Here is a 22,250-nt window from a genome sequence, read left to right as displayed (position 1 = left end):
CGTTGAAATGCTTGCTGGTTGAAATGTGGTCTAAACGTAAACGTCTTTTCAACGTCTATGAATAGACGTTGAAACAACTTTCACTTTTGAACCAATTTGCAACGTCTTTTCAACGTCAAGGCCATAGACGTCTTTTAAACGTTGTTTCATCGGATAAATTGCTCGCTGGAAACTTACAAGTTACATACTTAGTCACAGTTGTCATGTTAACAGCCCTTAACAAGGACAAACACATTATTTTGTTCAATTGCATTTATTATAAATATAACACTATACATATAACACTTTTCCTAATTAAAAACAATACAAAAATAAAATATATATTTCAGGGAAATGAACTATGGATTTAAAGGTGCAGAAACAACAATTCTGTGTTTGAAGACCCTTTTTCTGAATCATTTGAACTTCATTTTTAGATTCTGTAACAAGATGTGGGTCTGAGTCACTTGAGTTGGGATAGTATACCTGAAATCAGCTGCATCTCCCTCATCCTCACCTGAGGATTCTTTGTGTAAAGGGAGTCAGAGTGCAGAGGACACCCCTCAATTGCAGATTTCTCTGGTCAACGTGTTTATTCAATTCAAACCATTTTATTTTGTTCAGCTTTGCAATCTGAAAACATGCAACATCTTGTCCCAAAACCCCCAAAATGTAAAAAACCTTCAACCGGGAGAAACCTGAGGAGAAAACAGCAAGGCAGTAGGTGTGTAGAGTATGAACAATTTAAAGATGTACAGTACATCCAATTCCTACGACAGAAATGATTCTAATATTGTGGATTACTAAGCCAGGGGTAAGGCAGGACCAGTGCAGGGACAACCATCATCAGACGTAACCTCCATCAGATGCAACCACCACCCGCAGAAACCTGTGAGGTGGGAAAGCACAAAGGCAAAGTTGGTCATTTGGCTTTATGATGACAGTAATAAACTAATAATAACAACAGCAGCTGGTGTGTTAGAACCCTAATTTATAGATTATTCACTTATTACATTATCAACAAGATAACAATTCATCTGCAACTTATGGTATATCTGGAGTAACATTTCCAGGTATATTACACAGTATCATGCTTTAAGCAGCAGTAACTTACAATGTGTTGGCCCTCTTGTTTACAGAGCTACTTGTTGAATTCAGGCCTTCACCCTTGCAATCTGTGTTTAGCCCCATTGCTTTAAAAACGTATTTTCAATGTGAAATGCAATAACATTTATGGGTACAGCAACAACCTAACGCATTAGCAACACCAAACACACGGAAAATATTCTGGGATGTTTACTTTTGGTCCAGGTCATCATGCTGCACGCTAGCATGCTAACTAGCAAACTACCTAACTACCTGCGCTAACGCTAACTAGCTTAACAAAAAGGACCGTCTTTCCCGTCGGGTGGGCAGCAGAAGTAAAACACCCGGTTATAGTTCCAGGTGTGCTTCATTCAAACACTCCCGTACTTACAGAGTAGTGGAGCCGGTAGTCGTGGTTCTATCAGCCCGTTCATGTCGCTCTGCTGCCGTAACTTCGCCTCGTGTCGCGTCCGCTCGGAGCTCTGCAGGCGTCTAAGAACTCGCGCATGCGCGTTACAGATGTCAGCGGAGTTACGTGTTTACAAGTAATGTTTGAACCTGCCCGCATTATTATGCCTTAAACGCATCTTATTAACAGCACGCAGTCCGTAGTTTCATATTTATGACGTTTTAAGTGAAATATTAAATACGATGAAATTGCGTCTTCGCGTAGACCAAATTTCGCCGACCAGTTCATTAATTATTATGAAAATCTTAACGTTAATATCGTCTATCGTTCAACCTTACGTTACATCATGAGACATTTGTCAACAAATTGACGTTTTCTGGCACGTTGATGTTTTATCCAATTTTTAGCCGGTTGAAAAGACGTTGAAATGAGGTCTTAGACGTTCAGACCTCATTTCAACTCGTTTTCAACCATATGTTCGGGGTGTACCAAGTGTCCCTGAGCAAGACACCTAACCCCTAATTGCTCCCCAGGCAAAAATGTGAAAAAGCCATGGGTTTATGTAATGTGTAATGTAAGTCGCTTTGGATAAAAGCGTCTGCTAAATGACCTGTAATGTAATGTAAAAATGTAATATTTCAACGTTGAAAATACGTCTTGTGCTCACTTGGTACACAAATGCTGCGGTCACGACTCTTCATTTAGCAAAGCAAAGACAATCAGAGACCTTTTTTTGAGGAACTGACAACCAAGCCTTTAGGTATTTTAAAAGAACCAAAAATAAAAGGAACAAGTTTACCACTTGCAAAGTAAAAACCCTTTGAAGAGAAAAACAACTTCCTTTTTTCAGTTAAACATTTTTTATTTCATGGAAATACAACATCATTTCAAATCCTTTGCAGGACCATTGTTGTACACGTTATATTCTTTTTCTTCACTTTTTTTTAACTTCAAAACATGGTCACTTGTACAACAATATCATAAACAAAGCCTCATGTCACAAATGGAGCAATTGATGACAATAAATTACACTTGCCATGCTAAGGTTTCGAGATGATACATCGGTACCTCTATTTCAACCAGATTAACCTTTAAATTGAACAATACGTCGGAGTTGAATAAATATATTAAAAAGACAGTTACAAAAGAAAGTCCGTTCATTTAAAAACAAAGCATAAAAAGGTTACAGGGCAGTTTGAGGAGGGTTACTTGTTAATAATTAATTTTCCTTCCGTCATAAGAAATAAAATAGGGACAAATTTAGCATGTTTTAACAACACTGCTAAATCTAAAGCAAAAGTTCAACAATAGTAAATACCGACTATATTTATTAAACTGCACTTTAATTATGACTGACATTTTAGTTATGTTTTATGTTTTTTTTCCTTTATGTGCAGAGTATTTCATAGGTCTGCTGGACCAACATCGTCCATTCACACTCAGAACAGGTTAATCTAGTACAGCACTGTCTTTACACAACCTAAGTATTTTCTGATCTTGTTTTGTTTTTTTCACTCTTGAAAACGCAAAGACATATACCCAGATGCAATGTGTATTTCCAGAATTGTAAATAATATCACTGTAATCATGTACAGAATATTAAAAAAATCTATCCGACGGACAAAAGAGAAATAAATAAAGTTGATGAGGTGTACAGCCAGTAGAGACGCAAGTATACCACGGATGTGTAAATAAAAATATTAATAATTAAAAGCATTACAACACACAACACTTCACTTGGTTCAACAGTGAAATTTACAGCGGAACTTGTACAGAATAAAAATGTGTCAAGAAGAAGCCAAAAAAAAAAAAAGTTGTCAGGATAAATAAGATCAAATCAAGAATGCAATGTACTTTCATTCCTTTAAAAGCAAGCAGGTGAATACGTAATGAAATGCGTCAGGATGACCAGATTTTCATACAAATGAGTGAAGAGTTTCCAATGCATCACGATAAACAGGTTTGGGTCGTAACAGAGGACACGCATAAAGGTGCATAATGGTAGCACAGGCTTTACTGGCGCCTGCTGTACGGATTAGTAGCAGTAGTAGCATTTAACAGCACCATATTAAAGTGCTTTATGTAACTTCAAAAATGAGCTATTTTCTAGCAATACTTTTATTGAAACGCTGTTAGATTTACGTTTGTCTCAAGTCTCGATTGAAAATTCTGAAAGGCATTTATGAGTCCCAGTGGTGGAGATTTCAAACAAGTTTTGAAATATGAGATACTCGTTTGGCGTTTGTATCGGTGGTCCGATCCGCCGGTGCGCAGCGGAAGGAATAAAAGGAGGCATGCATGAGTCTGAGTGAGCCACACAGACAGTGAAATAAAAAAAGAACAGGTGTGAATATACACTTCCACCTCCGGCCTGGTCGAATGCTTCAAGGCATCAAAGACAGCTATGTTTTAAATAGAGGCCTAGTTTGGAAAGATCTGTCTTTGGGTTCTTAAAGCCAGTGTGAAGCCGCCGTGGTAATCTACACCACTACGAGACCAGGGAGAGGCAGACATTCAAATCATAGCTAAGTGTGTGTGTGTGTGTGTGTGTGTGTGTGTGTAGGGTCTATCTCAACAGGTGGTAGCCAGGGATTGGTGTATAGGAGGCTGGAAACAGCGAACATGCTCCACAGTGGAACTGTCCGTCTCCACCGCCTTCATGTACTTGTTGAGAATGGCAAAGATCTCATTGTTGAGGATCTGGTACTTCCTAATGCGGTCTGCCATCTTCTTCAAGGGCTGTCGAGAAAATGACCACAGAAAAAGGGAATAAGTCGGACAATATTAAGCGGCGGGGGTAGATGCAGTGGGTGAAGGTTTGAGTGTACCCACCACATTTTTGATGATCTCATCCTTGCCGTCCTGTCTTTGGACTTTGAGCAGATGGTAGCAGAAGTCGAAGAGGTCAAAGCGACGCTGCTGTCCCAACAGCACGATGATGGCACAGCCGGCCCAGTTCAGCCCGTCGCCGAAGCACTGCCTAATAGGCAAAGCAAGTAACTCAGTTGGTTTTTCCCCATTGAAGACAACTTCAAATCAGCAAAGGCAACATTATCTCATCTCTTTTGAAGTCTGCCTTATTGTTTTTATCAGCTGCTGATGGTGACGGAGAGCAGGTTGACAATGTCTGCCATTTTACTTCTTTTTTTCTTGCTCTTTCTGAAGTGGAGCCGTGTCGTAAGCAACAGCGTGATGAATGCTTTGCCTAAAGCAGAAGGCTCAGAAGGAACATCAAGCTGCATCGAAACAGTTCCCCTTAAGCATTCTGACATCTTCTTCTTCTAAACATGTCTACTTTTCCACCAAAGTTCTGGCTAAAAACTTTTGCAATCTTTTTTTTTTTTTTTTTTTTTTTTATACACAATTTTTTTTTTTTTTACCATTTTCAATAAATTAATTAAAATCCTTAAACTAGGGGAAGCCAATAGGTCGATCACCAGGGCAATGCCGGGAGATCGTCTACCGGGAGCTAATGGAAAACTTGGTAAGGCTGATTAGCGATCCTTGGATGCCTACTAACGGACACATTTAATTTCACTCAAAAGCAACCGCGGCTGACCCCAAGTCATCGAGTGAGGTAATGACCGAGAATGTATTGAATGGTTGTGACGGGTTCCCTCGCTTCTGACGGATGAGACGTTTATATCCATTCGTTTTGCGCTCACTGTATGTAGCGTTAGTTAGCTGAAACAGATGCCTGAGCCACTACGAATACACTCCCACTGTACACAAACCAGCCAGGTGCCACTTACTCCGCTGTGAACTCATGTGTGCCCACAGGGATACAGTAGACAAACTGCATGGCGCTCCACAGGCGGTGAAACTCCATACACTCGTCGACGTGCATCACGCCGTTGGTGGGAGGAGGGCCGCGCCACACGCCGTCCTGCAGGAAGCTGCGGATGCGCGTTAGGATGACCTCGAACATGGAAAGGCCGCAGCACAGACGCTCTTTGGTCAGCAGGTCCCCCTCGCGGGCAATGGCGATTTGCTGGTAACAGGAAAAGCAGTGGCACTTACTAATACTTATTATCCTTAATATTTACATTTTACGGAGGACAAACGAGTTTTATTCGAAATACACATAAGTAGTTGGTTCCCCATCTGTCTGCCTTCTTAAAGACGTTCATGTTTATCTCACCTGTGGCGTTCCCAACCTCTCGATTAGAGGCACAAGGTGGAGAGGGGCGTACTTGGCTTCCAGCCTTTTCATCCTCACCTCCAGACGCTCTCCCTCTGCATGACACACAACACACAAGGACGGATTGTTCAGAACCGACAAATAAATAAACCAAAAGACGAGTCTTTTTTTCTGCCACGTATTTAGCGCTTCCAACCCCTTTGTATACCTTTAATGTAGACTCGGGGCAGAATGTTCTGGAAGGGGGCGGCATGGAGCAGGTCGCACACTTCCTCCTGAGACTAAAATTGAAGCACAACAAAACAAAAAAAAGCATTAAAAAAGGTCATTTTTAATTTCAAGAACACCTTTAGCGCATGCAGGCAACCATAAAGCAATGTTGCTTTATTAAGAACCCACCCATCCCCGAATACTCTAAGCTGGACTCAAAATGTTGTATCAAAGGAATAACAACGTTTGAAGCCTATTTTATATGTTTACAGTTATAACATTAAGGATTACTGTCAGCTTATTATACAGATAAGGACACAAGAAAAAAGCATGAGGGTGTTTTTGTTAATCAAGCCATGGTGACAGCAGGATTATACGTTCGTCAACACATCCCCTCTAACCTGCTTCAGAAGTCTACATCCACCTTAATAAACCCAAAACACTTACAGGTCAAATGTCAGTGTGTTAGTGTTGTTCTAGCTACGTCAGGCCATGCTTTATTATCTCGGTGGTTGTCATGGTGACAGTTGGTTAGTCGAGACAACAAGATCTAAAAGGGTGATGAATGAAAAAAAAAAGCCATGCAGAGACAAAAATGAACAACACACACACGCACGCACAGGTAACGCAAACCAATATGCACACTGGTCAGTCAAAGAAAAGTTTAAAAGGTGTCAGCAGTGTTTAGCAGATAAGCAGCAAATGCCCCCAGCAGAAGAGAGTACGGAGGAAGAGGTGCAGCGCATCAGAAGAACGTATCACCAACCAACCAACCAGAAATAGAATATCAACTGTCGCATGGAAGACAAGGACATACAAGATGCAATACTGCAGCAGCCAGATGTTTTTTCATATATATTAAATGACATGTCTTAATTGTTTCTGTTAAAAAAAATATACTTTGATTTAATTCTTGATCAAAATAAAAGGACAGCGAAACGGTCTCTTTGCTTCCATGGCTGGTTGGAGGTGAAACAGTTTATGCTAAAGTAGCATGCTAGAAGAAGAAGAAACAGAAACACAGCAGCCTAAAGAAACAAGAAATAGAAGAGAAATAGACATTCAGACTGTTATTTCAAAATAAAAACCTAAATCCTTACCACCTGTGGTTGTTTCCAGCGTGTAATGAAAAATAGAGTTGCATTTCAGAAAAGAACCCATCAAAAGATCAAATATACTCAGGGCCACGAGGACTGGGCGCCTGACAGTTTCTGCCCTTCCCATTTCATTACGGGCGGGAACCAACGGAATCAGAAGATGGGCAGAAACTTCCAGGCGCCCAGATTACTGGTCACCCACAAAAACATGGCAGTCAGGACAGCTACACATCAGTGGGCCCTGAGACACTGGGAACGCAGGGGAATAAAAAGTAGGGGCAGCTAATATGGCAGGGATTCATAATACACAAATAACACGTTAAAGCAACAAAGAAGGTAGGAAGTGTCAGGGGTTTCATACAGTGATGTATAACTAAAGGAAGCGTCTTACCAGAGCTTGCTCGATGAGCAGGCAGAAGAGGATGGCGTTTCCCACCTCCCTTAAACTCTGGAAGACGTCGGTTTTCAGCTCAGCGTATTCAATGATATCCTTGAGCTGATGGTGGAAGAACTCCAAGATACCTGCAGTGGCAGAAATAGAACAGCCATGTTACTTCGTTAATTAGACATTTCTGTAAAAAAAGAAAAAAAAAGAAAAAAGCAAGCAGCCAAGCAGAAAGCGTCCGCTAATACCTCATTATGTCACTGATAATCTATCGCTACCAGCATGAATCTGTGGGAGGTCAGCGGGTCTGTTCTGACCCACATCATTAACTGCCGACAGGCAGTGAGCCAGGCGCAGAAATTAGTGTACGGAACATCAGTAATGTACAGATTACTCCTCATAAAAGGAAATCCCATGTAACTGCACTCCCAGCGCCCAGTGTGCACGGAGGCAGGTGAGCCGAGTGATCTTTTCCCATTTGAAATAGGTCATTCCTGTGGGATTGATTTGATTTTTAAAGCAGTCCTTTTGACAAATAGACACTTTATAGCTCCCGGCTATAACAATATAACACCTATACAAAACGTCATTACCATTGTAGCAGAGTTGCTATTTTACCCGGACTGTGTCCCCTATCGGCTCATTTTACAGCCCTCCTCCCTGCTTCACAAGGCCGGCTGTTCGTCGTGGTAGTGGTTTATACCTTGTCAGCATTTTCTACTGCTGGATCTGTGCTGCAGATGTTTAACTGCGGCTCCAGGTCACCTTTTTATCTCAGTAATGCTCAGAGTCCTGTCTAAACTCAAAGAGGCAGCATTAGCACAAAACTCCGGAGTGTTTGGCAACGGGGGGGGGCTAGAATGAGCTAGAATGTGTGGGAAGGAATTACTGACTGTAGCAAAAAAATAAATAGACCCAATTGCTCATTAATGGTTGTTCAATGTGTCCGCCACGCTCCTATGTTTCTAAAATGTAACAGGATGAAAACGGATGTCTTGGACGGACTAAACCCCACTCGGAGAGTGGACACCTGCTCACCTGGAGAGCCGTACTCGTGGCGCGGCAGGCGGCAGATCTTGGGCATGACTTCGATCAGGGTTTTCACGTACTGCAGGATGGTGCCCTGTAACTGCAAAGTGACACAGAAGATAAATACAACACAGCAGGCAAAGGGAAGAAAGGGCATAAACTATTTTTTTTTTTTACACACAGTAAGAATCCATCAAACCGGAGAAGTACACATTGATGGAAAATGAAGATAAATACCAGGCTCTTGACAATCTTGAGCAGCTCCTCCATCACCACAGCAATGCCTTGGTAACCAAGGAGACGGCAGATGGTCTTGAAGTGGGGCGGGCCGACAAAGTTTCTGTAGGAGCTGTATATGTGGGAGTAGGCAATGTTGAGAGGCTGAGAAGAAAGGAAGAGACGAGAGAAACAGAAACGGTTTTAATCTGGCTCAGTGGGAAGACGGCTTTCCTTTACACACTAATTCGGGAATATGCTCTGTAATATAAGAGCCAATTCATCAGCGCGACTATACCTTGGACCCGTACAAGTAGTAAGGCTGCACATTAGCTGGCTTGTCCCTTTGAGGCTCCTGGGTGAAGGGAATTGCTGTACGTACAAAGCTGAAAAGAAAAAAAAACTCAATTCTATACCGAAAACAAGAAACAAGAAAAAAAAAGCAACAAAGCTCTCTGAGACCGTCCACCGGCGAACTGACCGGTTTGTGGATCCGTTGTAGCAGTAGTTGGGCAGGAAATCGAAGTTCAGCTCCCAGAAGACGTGCAGCGTGATTCGCCCGTAGGGGGCGGAGACATTGTGGTTGGCCTCGCGGAACATGGCGTCGAAGCTGTCCAGGGTCATGTGCTTGCACAGGAGCCGGTGGGTTAGTCTGTTGATCTCCAGCAGCCACTCCAGCTCCTGGTAAAGGAGGGACGCAGGACACGTACGAGTTACGTACAAGTTTGGTTCTAACAGCCCCGTTGGGTTTTTAAGACCGTCATCGGATCGTCTCACCACTATGGAGGTGAGGTCCTCGCTCTCGAAGCGGCTGATGGCGTGGTCCAGGGACTTGTACATCGCTGCCGAGATCCTCTGGGTGATCAGGCGGTTCAGGTCGATGGAGCGACCGAGCAGCTGGCAGGAAAAAGGAGGAGTGCTTGAGAGATACAGGTCGAACAGGTGGCCCAAAAAAGGCGTGCGAGTGACGGAGGAGTGTTTCCTCAGTACCTGCACGTGTCTCTGTTTGAGCAGCGTCTCGTAGCGGTTTGACGGCGGGTACGGGATGATCACGCCGTAGTTTTTACACTCGGCTCTGAAGCGCTTGTCCAGGAGGACGCTGTGAAACACGTGGCATGGTGATTCGTTAGAAGCGGGCCGGGAGGACTGCCACCACGTCGGCAAATCATGACCGGTGACGCAGAGAGAAGGAGACGCCGCGTTCTACCGTACCTTCCAGCCATTGCTTTGTAGTAGGCGAATATCTGATCCGCCAACTTGTAGACAAACTGGTCAAAGCAGAGGTTTACCTGAGAACGAGAAGAAGGTCGTGAAGGCGCCGTAAAGACCTCTGCATTTGAATTCCACGGAGGGTCTTAACACCGTACCTCGGCCTCAATTTCATCATAGAGGAACTGCTTTTTGAACTTGGTGAGAGCGTAGTAGCCACTGTCGTTGTACAGGTCCAAGGGATACAGCACGTATCTGTGGGAGGGAGACCGGGGGTTATAATGCGCTGCGGTTTTATCGAATTGCAAAACAGGCGTTTTGTCTTACTCCATCATGGAGGGCTCCTTGGTCTCCAGGATGTGGTCAGTGAGGATCCAGGGCATGGACATCTCGATGGGGAACTGGATCCTGCGACCCATGGTGAGCTCCAAGAAGAACTCTCTGAACCAGAGCTGGGACAGGTCGCAGCACTGCTGCAGGGCCTCTGGACGGTGGGAGAGGAGGGAAGAAGTTACTTGAAAATGCCCGCAGGCAGTGGGGCTCATTTTTACAAGAGCTACTTCAATGAGACCTTCTTTTTTTATGTCCGCGGAAGCTTTCTACTTACCGCTGAAGTTGAGCAGGTGAGTGAAGAAGAAGGAATGTTTGTGGAAGTCTTCTATGGCCACCACTATGGGTCCATCCAGGCAGCTGCGGAGAGTCTTCTTAGAGCCGCTCTTATCTGCTATCAGGGACTCCAGCATGGTGCGCACCATGTACAGCTGCAGAGGGACGAGGAGGAATGCAAAAATGATCATTTACAACCTTCAGAATATAAGCATTGAACATGAATCGATGTATTCAGTAAGGTCTTACCTGTGTGCTGGAGGGTCCTACAGCCCTGCGGGGAACTTTGATGTCAAATCCACCTTTTGGGTCCTTCTCACCCCTCAGGCAGGGGTCATTTGGGGGTTCCCTCACCCCGTCCCAGTCACACACAGTCTTACGAATGGCCTGGAGGACACTACCGAAGAATAAAAATAGGATTACTCAAGTGCATTAGAGCGTTAAGTTGTAAAAAAAAAAAAAACAGAGCCTTAAGATTAGCTTTAATCTTCATTTGATCAGATCATCACTGTGTGTGTGTGTGTGTGTGTGTGTGTGTGCGTTTACCTAATGAGGACATTCTTCTTCTTGCGCACAGCCTGGCGCAGAGGCTCTCTGAGGGTCATCTGGGCAAAGTCCTGCAGCGCTGCGTAGATGGTATTCCTGATGGCTTGGTTAAACACAGACTCCATTCGGCCCATCAGAACCTACACAGTCCATTACAAAGCACTGGGATCATCATCAACATCATCATCTTGGTCACAAAGGTTACCGACCATCAACTCCGTGTTGGAGGAATGATTTGACATTATGAGACATTCACTTGTTGACTTTACTGCACAGTTAGATGAGCAGCCAAATGCCCCTCTGATATCTGTCCATTAAAGCCGCTGCGCAGACACTGTCTGCAGATATAAAACCCCTCTGCTCACCTCTTTAAAATGCCGACATGTACGTAGCTTTATTAAATCAACTGGGTCTACCTTGTTCAGAAATGAGGAATCTAAGAATAAAGCCCCCCCGCCCTCCACAATTCCCTCTGTGTCTATTCTTTAAGCTAAACTGAGCAATCCGGCTTCTCACTGTTGCTTCATATTTAAAAGTGCGCCATTGGTCTTCTAATTGAACACCGAGCTGTACAGAAAATAAGTGCATTTCCCTAAATGACAATCTATTCTATTTAAGTAAAGGATAAGGACATTAAAGGCGTTTGCCGCATCACTTGTCACACACACACACACACACACACACACACACACACACACACACACACACACACACACACACACACACACACACACACACACACACACACACACACACACACACACACACACACACACACACAGCCCTCTGGCTGGATGAGCTGAAAATATGTACAGCAATGTTGAATGCGTTAATAAAAAGAGCTGCTGGACACGCGTCACGGTCGCTGGTACCTGCAGGCCTTTGATCATGGCAATGACTTCCACCAGGGCAAACTTCTCCTCACTGGTGTAATTGTATCGCGTGGCTCGTTCGTACTCCTCCGCTGTGCCCGGGCAGTCCTTGTTACAGAATTTATCTGTGGGATGGACCAGCTTCCAAGAGTACTGAAATAGACAGCGAGAGCTATGAATAGATTTTTTTTTTTTTTTTTTTAAATTTAAAAACGGACAACCTTCGAATTTCAAAACCACAAACACATTTCATTGTTAACCCCCCTCCCCCCTAAAACAACCCGCTGCTTTCACTCACAACTTCCATGACGTGCGTGCTCCACTTAGACAGCAGCTGCAGACCCCTCAGAGCGAGGTCGAACAGCTCCCTGTACTCCTCGTCGGACTTCTGGCTGTCCAGGCCCGAGCCCGTCACCACTTCGCTGTTGCTGTAGCGCGCCAGCTCCGAGATGAAGCGGATGTGGTCCTCCCTGATCTGCACCATCTGCTCGCACAGGTTGTACTGCGGCGAGATGCTGCTCTGGGTGCACGTCCACCTGGGCACAAAATGGAAACGAGTTTTTTTCAGGGGGGGAAGGGGGAGACGACCGCGCATCAGGGAAGGAATTGCGTTTCTGTGCACTACGTATGCAGACTGCTGAACACGTCCTCTTACTTGGACTTGTTTTCTTCGTAGTGGGCACTGGTCTCGATGTAGCGGGACAGCTCAATCTGCATGTCTCCGAATAACGGCACCACTTGAAGCTGAAAAACACGGCGAGGAGGGGGTGTCAGACTCAAAAAGGACACAACATCCGGAATATGAAATATGCTGAATACAAAAGCCTTACTTTGAAGAACTTGTCGATTTTGCTCAGGTTGATCCTCTTTTTGGCGTCGAGTTTGTAGATATTACTGACGTTCCCGTCCATCAGGTACAGACCAAAGCCCATCACCTGACACACGGAGAGAGAGACGGGCCGTTTTTACACCAGCAACGGACCTTCAGCCTTAAGCCGGCTGAAGATCATCTCCGTTGACCGTGCTGGGTGCGCAGCAGGAAAAGGTGGGTTTACCTTTAGCAGCATGTGCTTCTCGCTGGGTGTTAAATACATCTTATTCTCATAATAGTCCACACAGATGTTGACAATGTCGGCCAGAAGCTCCTCGTAGCCCGGTATCACCTCCAACTGTTGGTGCAGGCACTACACACACACACGCACACACAAACAGACAGAACAGGGCAAATCACAGGGGTTCATCTACAGTGGTGACGGGGCGTATGGAGTCTGATGAGGCTTTTGGGGCACAAAAAGCTTCAAGTACCTTCAGAGCATCGAACGCAGTGTCATCTTGTGGCTCATCATACGTAACTACATCCTACGACAAGCCGCATCCGTCTAGATTTCATCTAGATTTTATCTCTCAAAATAATACTAATCGCCCTCCTCTCTTTGTATGGCACAGATGTGCCGTTCACAACCCGCGAGTAGTAAAAACAGGAACCTGAAGGCCTTTCGGTTGAGTGGTTTCCTCAAATGGACATAATGTTGATTTCTAGGCTTTTTTGTGTCTTAATAAATGGTGGATTAAAGAGACCACAAAAACATCATCACAGCTTCGCAGACTTGTTGTCCATATCTCAATGTTTTTTTCTCCTGCTGACTTTTCTCCTGTATTTTATGCTTTAAAATGACAAACAAGGTTTTCATTTGGGAAGAATATTTTAGTGAACAAACCGTGTACCATTAACTTTCCAAATCCCTATCTTTGATCAGGGAACAAGTGTGATGCTAAATTACGGGATTGGCCGACAAAAATATGTCATACCTCCACCACTCACGTAGTATTAATCACGTAGCAAATAGTCGCTATAATAAGGCTCTTAATATTGAAACTGCAAGTTGAAAACACACAAAACATAAAACACACAAAAATCTTACAAATAGTCTCATTCTCTCTCCTTGCCATCACTGTCTAATGTTAAAAAGCAAATCTGCAGCTTGAATACAACAGTCACATATTCATGTTGGGGTTAATTGCTCCATAAAACGCCTTTGTCCAGACTGCACAATCTCACGTCACCTTTGAAGAGCACAAATGCAAATCAGACATCTGCTCAGTTTGTGTAGAAAGTGTGGAGCATTAAATCAGATTGTTGCTGTAAGTCTGTATCATTACAAACTAAACGCCACTTTTTCCTCCAAAGATACGCTGAAAAAGCAGCTTTGAAACCCTTTACGACAGCGGAACAGCGCACAAGGAGTCCAGTTGACTAAATAGATCAGCCTTCCGTCCTCCGTGTCCTTACGCGGTGACATGTTTTTACACCGCATGTTGTAAAGAGTCTGTGCACCAACCTGGGTGATCCTGTTGTGGTTGGCTAAAAACATGGAGAGGTTCTGGGACTCCTGGATGGACTGCGGGTCGGCCATCTTCCTCAAGAATTGAGCAGCCCTGGAGGTCAGAGGAGGCAAGTTAGAACCTGGCTCTGACTAAACGGTTCTACATTAGGGTTCCTCCATTTGTGCTTCACTACCTTTTGTAGGCAGAGTGGTCGTTCTTCACGCTGCACTTCATGTTCTTCAGTTCGTCCAGCACTGCAAACATGTTTATGAATTTGCCCAGAGTGAGTAGGTAGGCCTCGGACACAAAGTCCTTCCTTCTCTCGGCGTGGCAGAGACGCTTTACTTCGCTACAGAAACGTTCAATGGCTTTCCGCTGTAAAGACAAAGAAATCAGATAGATGGAATTGTTAGCATTGAAAAAAATATATGTATCGCGAAAGACACCAAACATGCAAACTCTGAAATTATTACATCTGTTATTGCATGAATCTCATTTTTGGATTAGGGTGTTTTTTGGTCAGAAAGCCGGGTCTTACCTGGAAGTACATGAACTTCATGAGCTTGGTGACTTCAGGTTCCAAGACCTCCACTGTTTTCTCATAGATCTCAACCCGGTTGGGCTGCTCGTTGCATTTCACCTGGCAAACACAAGAGGGCGCCATCGAGCAGCTTGATTTGGCAGCAGCGGTACAGTTTGTTTAGTACAGCTGATTTACTCAACTTTGTAGTTTGTTTGCAGATCGACGTGGTTTATAACAAGAGGGGGTGTTTCCCCACAGTAAAGAAATATAGTGTGGGGAAATGACATCATCTGCAATAATGAAGTGGTAACCGAGGGTGATCTAATATTTATCTTGAGTGTGGGGGAAAAGCCTGACACCTAAGCTTCTAATTTGGTGGCTGAATGACATTACGTTTGGTTTGAGAACAGACACATTTTGCAACCACTTTCCATGGAGGTTTGTCTGTCTTCTTAGTGAAAAGTGTTCCATGATGAGATACTTTCAGGCCGAACGTTCCAGTTTGACAAACACAGTGAGAACTTTACCAGAAATAAAAGCCATAAACTTTTCTCAGTGCGAGTATGCCGAGTAAGATCCCATCAAGAAAGGAAGGAACAATTCCCTAGCTATTAAAGAACAAGTGTATGAGTGTGTGTGTGTGTGTGTGGGGGGGGGGGGGGGGGGGGGATACCTGGGGAATGGCTCTGGAGCAGCTTCTCCAAGTGTAAAGCATCACCGCATACTCATGCCCTTCCTCCAGCATCTCATTCTGAAAAAATAATACAGATACAATAAAACAAATTGAAAGCATAGGAACAGGATATATATATATATATAGATATATAGATATATAGATATATTCACCTGGATTGCTTTAATTATTTGCATCTCTTACTTAAAAATAACAATTCACCCCAGAATCTTACCTGTAGTGCGTTTTATTAGTTTGTTTTGGTGTGAGTTGCTTGGTAATGAGATATAATATGGGAACAATGTTTGGAAGAAATAGTTTGCTAACAAAGCTGTCCACAAAGCTGCATAGAACAAGGATCTTGACTAGCCCGTCATGGTCTAAATGTATACTACTACAAGCCGAGTGGCAAACGGTCCCATGATATTCAAGCGCAGGCTGACATCCCCAAAACTCTGCAGACTCACACCGAAACGTTGACTGTGATGAACTGGCCCTTTAAAAGGCACTTGAAAGAAAGAAAAAAAAAATGTCAAACTTCTCAGACGAGTCACATGTTCCAGGATGAATGGGGCTCGGTAAATATTTTAGCAGGGCACCATTCTTTCTCATTCATAAGTAGGTGAGGAAGATTTCTCCATTACTCCGGCTGAAAGAGAGCAGTGACCTCAAGCAGACCGACTCAAACATCAATCGCACTTCCTGATGAAGTAATGCCCGACTTCCCCTCTTTGCCAGTCAGATCACACTCTTCACCATCAGGGGATGGACCGTTGCCTGGCTGATCCACCAGTGTGTGTGCGTGTGCGTGCATGCGTGCGTGCGTGCGCGTGTGTGTGTGCGCATGCCCGGCTTTGGGCCTCGCCAAATCCTAACAAAAGAGCCGAATGATAATCAATTCACAGGAAACAAGGCTTGCTTTAAGGAGGGAGGCTGCTTCCCACAGTTGGCTCAGTGTTCTCAAAGAGGAGAACATCAACTATTCAGGACACAAACAAATATTGATTCAACCAATCAGATGTGGAAAAAAAGTAGTTATATATATATAGTCAGGGGTGCAAACTCATCAGGGATGAAAAAGGTGACAGATCCGAACCCCCTCGGGGAATATATATATATATATATATTTTTTTTTTTTGCATATGCTTCAAATTGCTTTGGAAATGTTTGGAACCTCAAGAATAGATTTCGCTTTGAAACGAACAGAATAAATATTAGCAAGAGGGAGGGAGGGTAATTTAATGTGAAGGTAAGGTAGGTACATTTTTTTTCTCGCTTAGATTTTTCAAAAGTTCCCGAGAAACAGACACTGTACTATCTGATAACACCGTTATTGTAACCAGCAAAAATGGTTGATGTGATTTGCGAGGCGTCTGTCAGCCAACTGTCTGACATTAGCACGTTAGCCTACGTTAGAAAGACTGACGTTCTTGCAGCGTACCAACGTCACTCCTGTCTATTACGGCATCTAGGCAGCTATAGACCCGAAGATGACATGATGACACGAGTTGGCCAAACGAACAAGCTTGAAAAAAAATATTCATGACAGCTTGCGTTCGCAGATTACTTGGAGGACCGGACCGGACCCCCCCCCCCAAAATATTATTATTGCTGATCTACATGAATCACACAAATGACCTATTTTGAAACAAAAACAGCGAATTTCACGGAAAGGTGACAAGTTTGCACCCCTGATAGGTGTATAGCCATGACATTTGAGGCACATTTCTCACCATGCTGGAGTGGACTGTAGCTTGCTCGATATAACGGGCGATGCCGGTCACAAATGCATTCCTGTCTTCAAAGTTGGTGTCAAAGTTGGCCTGTAGAGAGAGGGGGCAGGGGGCGGATTAAAGGGTTAAACGCGGTGCAATGAACACGTCTGAGCCGCTGGGGGGGGGACGACGGCGGGCGGCGGCCTGTGTGAGCGTGTACCTGGTACATGATGGAGGAGGGAGGGGGCTCGATGCATGGCTGCTGGTCCGGGAGGGGCAGCTCCTCCAGCAGGTCCACATTGGACAGGGCATCCTCCAGGGTCACGTGGGTCGTCATGGCAACAAGGCGTCACTCACACACAACACCCCGGTCTGAGAGAAGGCAGAAAATGAAGAGAAAGAGAGTGAGGAGACGAGGCGACAGACAGGAGGACCGTTATGGTCGCTATCTGGGGGGGTACAAGGAAAGATTGTGTGGTCTATTTATTGAAAAGAGAGAATAGGATTAGGTTGAATGGATGAGCAGTATATGCACAGAGTGCTGGAAGTGTGAGCTGAAGGTGCGTGGATATGGTTGAAAGTCGAATGAGGAGTAAAAGGTGTTGGATAACTGCAGCCAGTCGACGCAACGAGATCGTTGTTATTGTCGTGACGCGTCTCGACCCCACTTCCTCTTGTGGAGCCCCGTTGGTGCTGTGCGGTGGAGCTACATGTCTGTTCGCCCTGCACCTGTATCCTCTCCCCTCTGCTCTTATTGGGAACTATAGACTCTATTAGACTCACGGTTTGCAAAATACCGTTTCATTTGCAATCAAGTGTTTAATTCTGTGAAAAGTCATGGCCTGGATATCTCATTGAGGGAGTCTGGCAGTGACTGACATTCGACAAACGCAACATGTTCAGCGCTGCAAAAGGCAGTAGGCGTTAGGCGAGCTGACATTTTGTACTTGTGATAATTCAAATCAATACACCGTGGATCGCTGTATACGAGCACAGGATGCATTTACAGCGCATTCGTTAGGCTTAAAAATCTACAGCTACTACTAATTACTGTCCTCCGTCTTTGGAAAATAAACGGGCAAACCCCTTTGAGACAGAACCGCCATTGCTGTGCCGCTCTTCCTCTTCATCATAAAACACCAGCCAATGGGTGGAAGCTGTGTGTATGAGTCCACCCGTGTCTTACGCGCCTGTTGGTAATGTGTGTTTTACGTCTGACCTGGCAGGCAGCGCTGACAGGGCCGATAATCAGTTTAATATTCACAGCCAGAGAGCGCGGCTTCGGCCAGCGAGGGCCGGGGGTCCAGGCAGGGAGGAGGCCAACGTGTAATATATATATATATATATATATATATATATATATATATATATATATATATAAATAAATGAACTTCTAGGTCGACCAGAATGCTTTCTCTCGCGCACACAAACACAAGTCACCGCGTGTAGTGTAAATGTCAACGCGGCTGCATGCTGACACATGTCTCAATGCAGAGCCAAAGCCAAATATAATGCTGTACTTTTAAAAAGAGGATGACTCAAATTTGCTCACTATCACAATGACAGGAGTCGTCTCGCGGACGGCGTGGAAGCGCCCTGCTAGTTTCCTGTCGCATCAAACTGTGAAAATTACCAAACACGGAGAATATATTTGCATGAGGTAAACGCCCGGTTTTGAAGCCCGAGTTCATACAGAAGGTCGAGTTATCAACCTTCTTATTAAACTCGAGCGACGCGTCCGTGTATTGGCAAAGGAAAAGTTAGTTGCGTATAGACAATACGTAATTCGCTGAATTCATTTAGAGTGAACCTTCTAATGTCCAATTCATGTTATCATGTCTCCTTCGGGCCTGTAAGATCCTTTGCACAAACATTTTATTTTGGCCCAATAGCAATGAAGATGGGACTCAATTTCAAGTCAAATAAGCAGATTCAACGTCTTTTTGATCATTTGATTTTCGTGGACCAGAAGGAGACTTTCGGCCCCGCGTGCCACTGCCACTTTGCAATGTGTGCGTTAACTCATTTATTTCTAAAGTTGCTTCCTGTATTCTTTCCACTGCTGTGACTCTACCACCTGGATCTCTCACACCCTCTGATGCCTCGAAGCATAAGACCGTTATGGATATTTTTAACAGTTCAGCTTATAGAAAAGGGCTTCTGTCAGGCAGACAACCAGGCCCAGCGCCACTAAACTCCCATCTGTGCTTGGGAATACAGACGGGGACTGAGGCCCTGGTTGGCTGAATCAACTTTCCCACCCTGTACACGTCTCTGTCCAACAGTTGGTGTGTCTGTGTGAGTGTGTGTGTGTATCTACACAAAGCAAAAAGGGCCCCATCGTTCCCTTCTAGACACTTGGTAACCGAGACGTGAGCCCGCTTCACACCGGAAGTGAAGCTTTCCCAAAAACAAAAAAAACAAAACAAACATACAGTAGCACTTGAACATTCATGATGAGCGAACGTCCCTCAGGCCGATCTAGCTAAAGCCACCACGAAGGCCTAGGCATGATCTCGGAGCAGCATTCTACCAAAGAGGGTCACGATGCTTTGAGGAAGTGCTCAAAATATTACACCTAAAAAGAAGAATGGACAATGAGGAAGAGTAGGAAAAGTACCAAAATAGCAAAGAGCAGCGTGTGTAGAAGAAGAGCTCGACCAGTATGTGCTGCGAGGCGTGTGTGTAATACATCTTGTGGGGGGGAGAGAGAGAGAGAGAGAGAGGGAGGAAGTGTGTCAACTCTAGGGTCACACTACTCAGAGGGATGTCCCCCTCCAGGCTGGTTTTGTAATATATATTTGTCCTCACAATAAGACGAGACCCGATCAGCGTGGAAGAAGAAGAAGAAGAAGACAAGCGCTCACACACGGCGCACACACACACACACACACACACACACACACACACACACACACACACACACACACACACACACACACACACACACACACACACCGTCAACACCGGTCACGTGTGTGTATTCCAGATGCACCCGTGTGTAGTGCGTCTGTGTCATGTGCACCACGCCGGACGGCTGCGCGCTCGACGTGCATTTTTTTTTTAGGGAGACAAACTCTGCAAAACTGCTGTTGTCTCATGATCCATGACACAATGAACATCACGCACAAATATGCAATGAGGGAGAAGGGGGGCAGAAGCCTGGCTCACGTGGGCTTGACAGACAGGTGTGGGGGGCGATAAACAAAACAAAAAACAAAAAGCTAAACTAACATCACCCGCGTTCGGAGGTACAAACTATTCTTTTTTTGGGGGCTTTTGAATGAAAAGTTTTGTGTTTTGCAGATCTGTGGCCCTCAAGGTTAGCGTGCCGGATCACACTGGTTTCTGTTCTCACAGCTCACCACTACTTCTCGTTTTCTTTCTTTGGTTGGCTGGATATTTCTGTCTACCAGGCCGTTGTCTTTCTGTCTTTGTCTGCCAATGTGCTCGACTGAAAACAGCAGCAGCAGCATCAGCTGCTAACCGCCGCCTGTGAGGCAATAGCTGCGCTGATGATGGTAAACACAAGGCCGCTACCATTAAATGAGTTCCAGTAGGTTAAACTAATTGTCATTTCCATTATTGATCCACACAAAATTGGTCCACCTCAAACCAACAGTCCGAAACCCGAAGGCCGACGAGTTACAATGACACAGAACCGGCAACCCGGAGCCGGGGAATATTTTATCGATCGCATAGGATACAATTTGTGGTGAATACGCGCATAGTTCGGCTCGCCAATTGAATCAAATAACGGAGAGGTGGGAATAGCCAGATGACTGAATGGGCACGAGCGGGTAACCAATAATCTACACTTTAACAATCATTCAGATATTCCACATGTGTTGCACATCTCTCTCACTCGTTTGGACAACACAACGAGAAATGACTTGACTGGGAAATAGTTTTTTATTATTATTTACTATGGATGAGTACAAGCATCATGCGACCCTCCACAGCAAGTCATGACCGCACGGCCAGTTGGGGAGGGGAGATGAGAGGGGAGGAGGGGGGATGAGAGGGGGGGGGGGCGTAAAGATCTCAGCGAGTCTGCAGCAGCACGTTTCACGTTGCTACTCTAAATCAGCGGACGGGTGGATGCTATGCAGGATCGGAATGAGACATAACGGAGAGGGAGAGAGGGGGGGGGGGTTGCATTCAATGACAGGACCGTGCATCGAACATCCGTGTGAAACGGAAGTGGGTGAACCTGTCATCCGTGCATCCAGCAGCGGGCCGGCGGGCCTCGCTGCCCGCTGGGTCAGAGGGGGTGACGAGGGGGGGAGAAAGCGGCGAGAGAGAGAGAGAGAGAGAGAGAGAGAGAGAGAGAGAGAGAGAGAGAGAGAGAGAGAGAGAGAGAGAGAGAATGAAAGCGGTGTTGTGAAGCATCCCATTCCCTCCTCTCCTCGTCGCATCTCTTTCCTACGTGCAGCGGAAATGCATTAAAAAAAATAGAAAAAGGGAAAACGCCGTGATGGGGTCGCAGCGTTTCTGCAGCGTTTCCCGGGGATGAACCCTCTCCTCACCCCACCCATCGTAGTGTGCGCCGCGGTTTGCTAACGAGGATCCCATTCATGTGTCACAATAATCCGTTGACACAAAAAGAAAGAAAAACGGGACGCTCAATTCGGCTCGATTCAATAGCGATCGCGCGTTAATATGTCACTCGTGCACGGACAGATCGGTAACGGGGTTGATGCACGGTGCGAGGTGGAAGAAGAAAAACAACACACACACACACACACACACAAAGAAGAGCCCCAGCCCTCCGGCGTCTCCCAGCCATCATCACCGCCCAGCGCGCATCAGCAGCCCCGCGCGGCTCCTGCGGCTCCATCCGCCGCTACGTTACCTGTAAATCGCATGTCCGTCCGGCGGAATCCAGAGACGCGCTGCGACGGCGATCCGATGTCTGCTGATCTCTTTATTTATTCTGATTTTTTATACATATGTTTTTTATTTATTTTTTTGCTCCTCTTCTGCTTCTGTGCCGATTGATGCTCTAGTTTCTCCCCGCTCCAACCCAGAGAGCTAATCCACCCCACACAAAGAGTAGAAAATGGCTGCAAGTGCATTTTCTTAAAGGGACAGTCACAGTGTGCCCCCCCCCCCCCACACCCACCCACACCCACACACACACACACACACACACGTAGAACCTACAAGTAGTTGTTAGTTCGTTTTAAATGCATTGTGTTTAATGTAATGTAGGTCATTTGTGGTCCT

At 45.1% G+C, this 22,250-nt stretch overlaps 1 protein-coding gene and 1 long non-coding RNA gene across 2 annotated transcripts; both read right to left on the bottom strand.

Annotated features, from left to right (window-relative positions):
- Nucleotides 1–237: 237 nt before the first annotated feature.
- On the bottom strand, nucleotides 238–1,579 carry LOC144406337 (uncharacterized). The gene is made up of 2 exons (XR_013467625.1): nucleotides 1,457–1,579; nucleotides 238–868 (listed from the first exon to the last, which is right to left on the bottom strand). It is a non-coding gene; the product is annotated as an uncharacterized LOC144406337 (long non-coding RNA).
- Nucleotides 1,580–2,315: 736 nt separating this feature from the next.
- Nucleotides 2,316–22,105, bottom strand: cyfip2 (cytoplasmic FMR1 interacting protein 2). The gene is made up of 30 exons (XM_040175558.2): nucleotides 21,877–22,105; nucleotides 17,242–17,393; nucleotides 17,040–17,129; nucleotides 15,307–15,384; nucleotides 14,649–14,750; nucleotides 14,304–14,485; nucleotides 14,125–14,221; nucleotides 12,841–12,969; nucleotides 12,616–12,720; nucleotides 12,441–12,529; nucleotides 12,084–12,321; nucleotides 11,786–11,938; nucleotides 10,914–11,053; nucleotides 10,617–10,764; nucleotides 10,369–10,522; nucleotides 10,089–10,245; nucleotides 9,920–10,016; nucleotides 9,765–9,841; nucleotides 9,543–9,651; nucleotides 9,330–9,449; nucleotides 9,034–9,233; nucleotides 8,851–8,938; nucleotides 8,574–8,717; nucleotides 8,346–8,436; nucleotides 7,314–7,444; nucleotides 5,824–5,896; nucleotides 5,616–5,710; nucleotides 5,227–5,465; nucleotides 4,307–4,454; nucleotides 2,316–4,213 (listed from the first exon to the last, which is right to left on the bottom strand). Exons 2-30 carry the CDS (start codon nucleotides 17,356–17,358, stop codon nucleotides 4,046–4,048), a joined length of 3,759 nt encoding a protein of 1,252 aa, XP_040031492.1. The 5' UTR covers nucleotides 17,359–17,393; nucleotides 21,877–22,105; the 3' UTR covers nucleotides 2,316–4,045.
- Nucleotides 22,106–22,250: the final 145 nt, after the last annotated feature.

This window comes from Gasterosteus aculeatus, chromosome 4, assembly GCF_964276395.1.
Source record: "Gasterosteus aculeatus chromosome 4, fGasAcu3.hap1.1, whole genome shotgun sequence".
Lineage (NCBI taxonomy): Eukaryota > Metazoa > Chordata > Actinopteri > Perciformes > Gasterosteidae > Gasterosteus > Gasterosteus aculeatus.
Note: the sequence above shows the minus strand (reverse complement) of the source record. Positions and strands in the feature narration are given on the sequence as shown.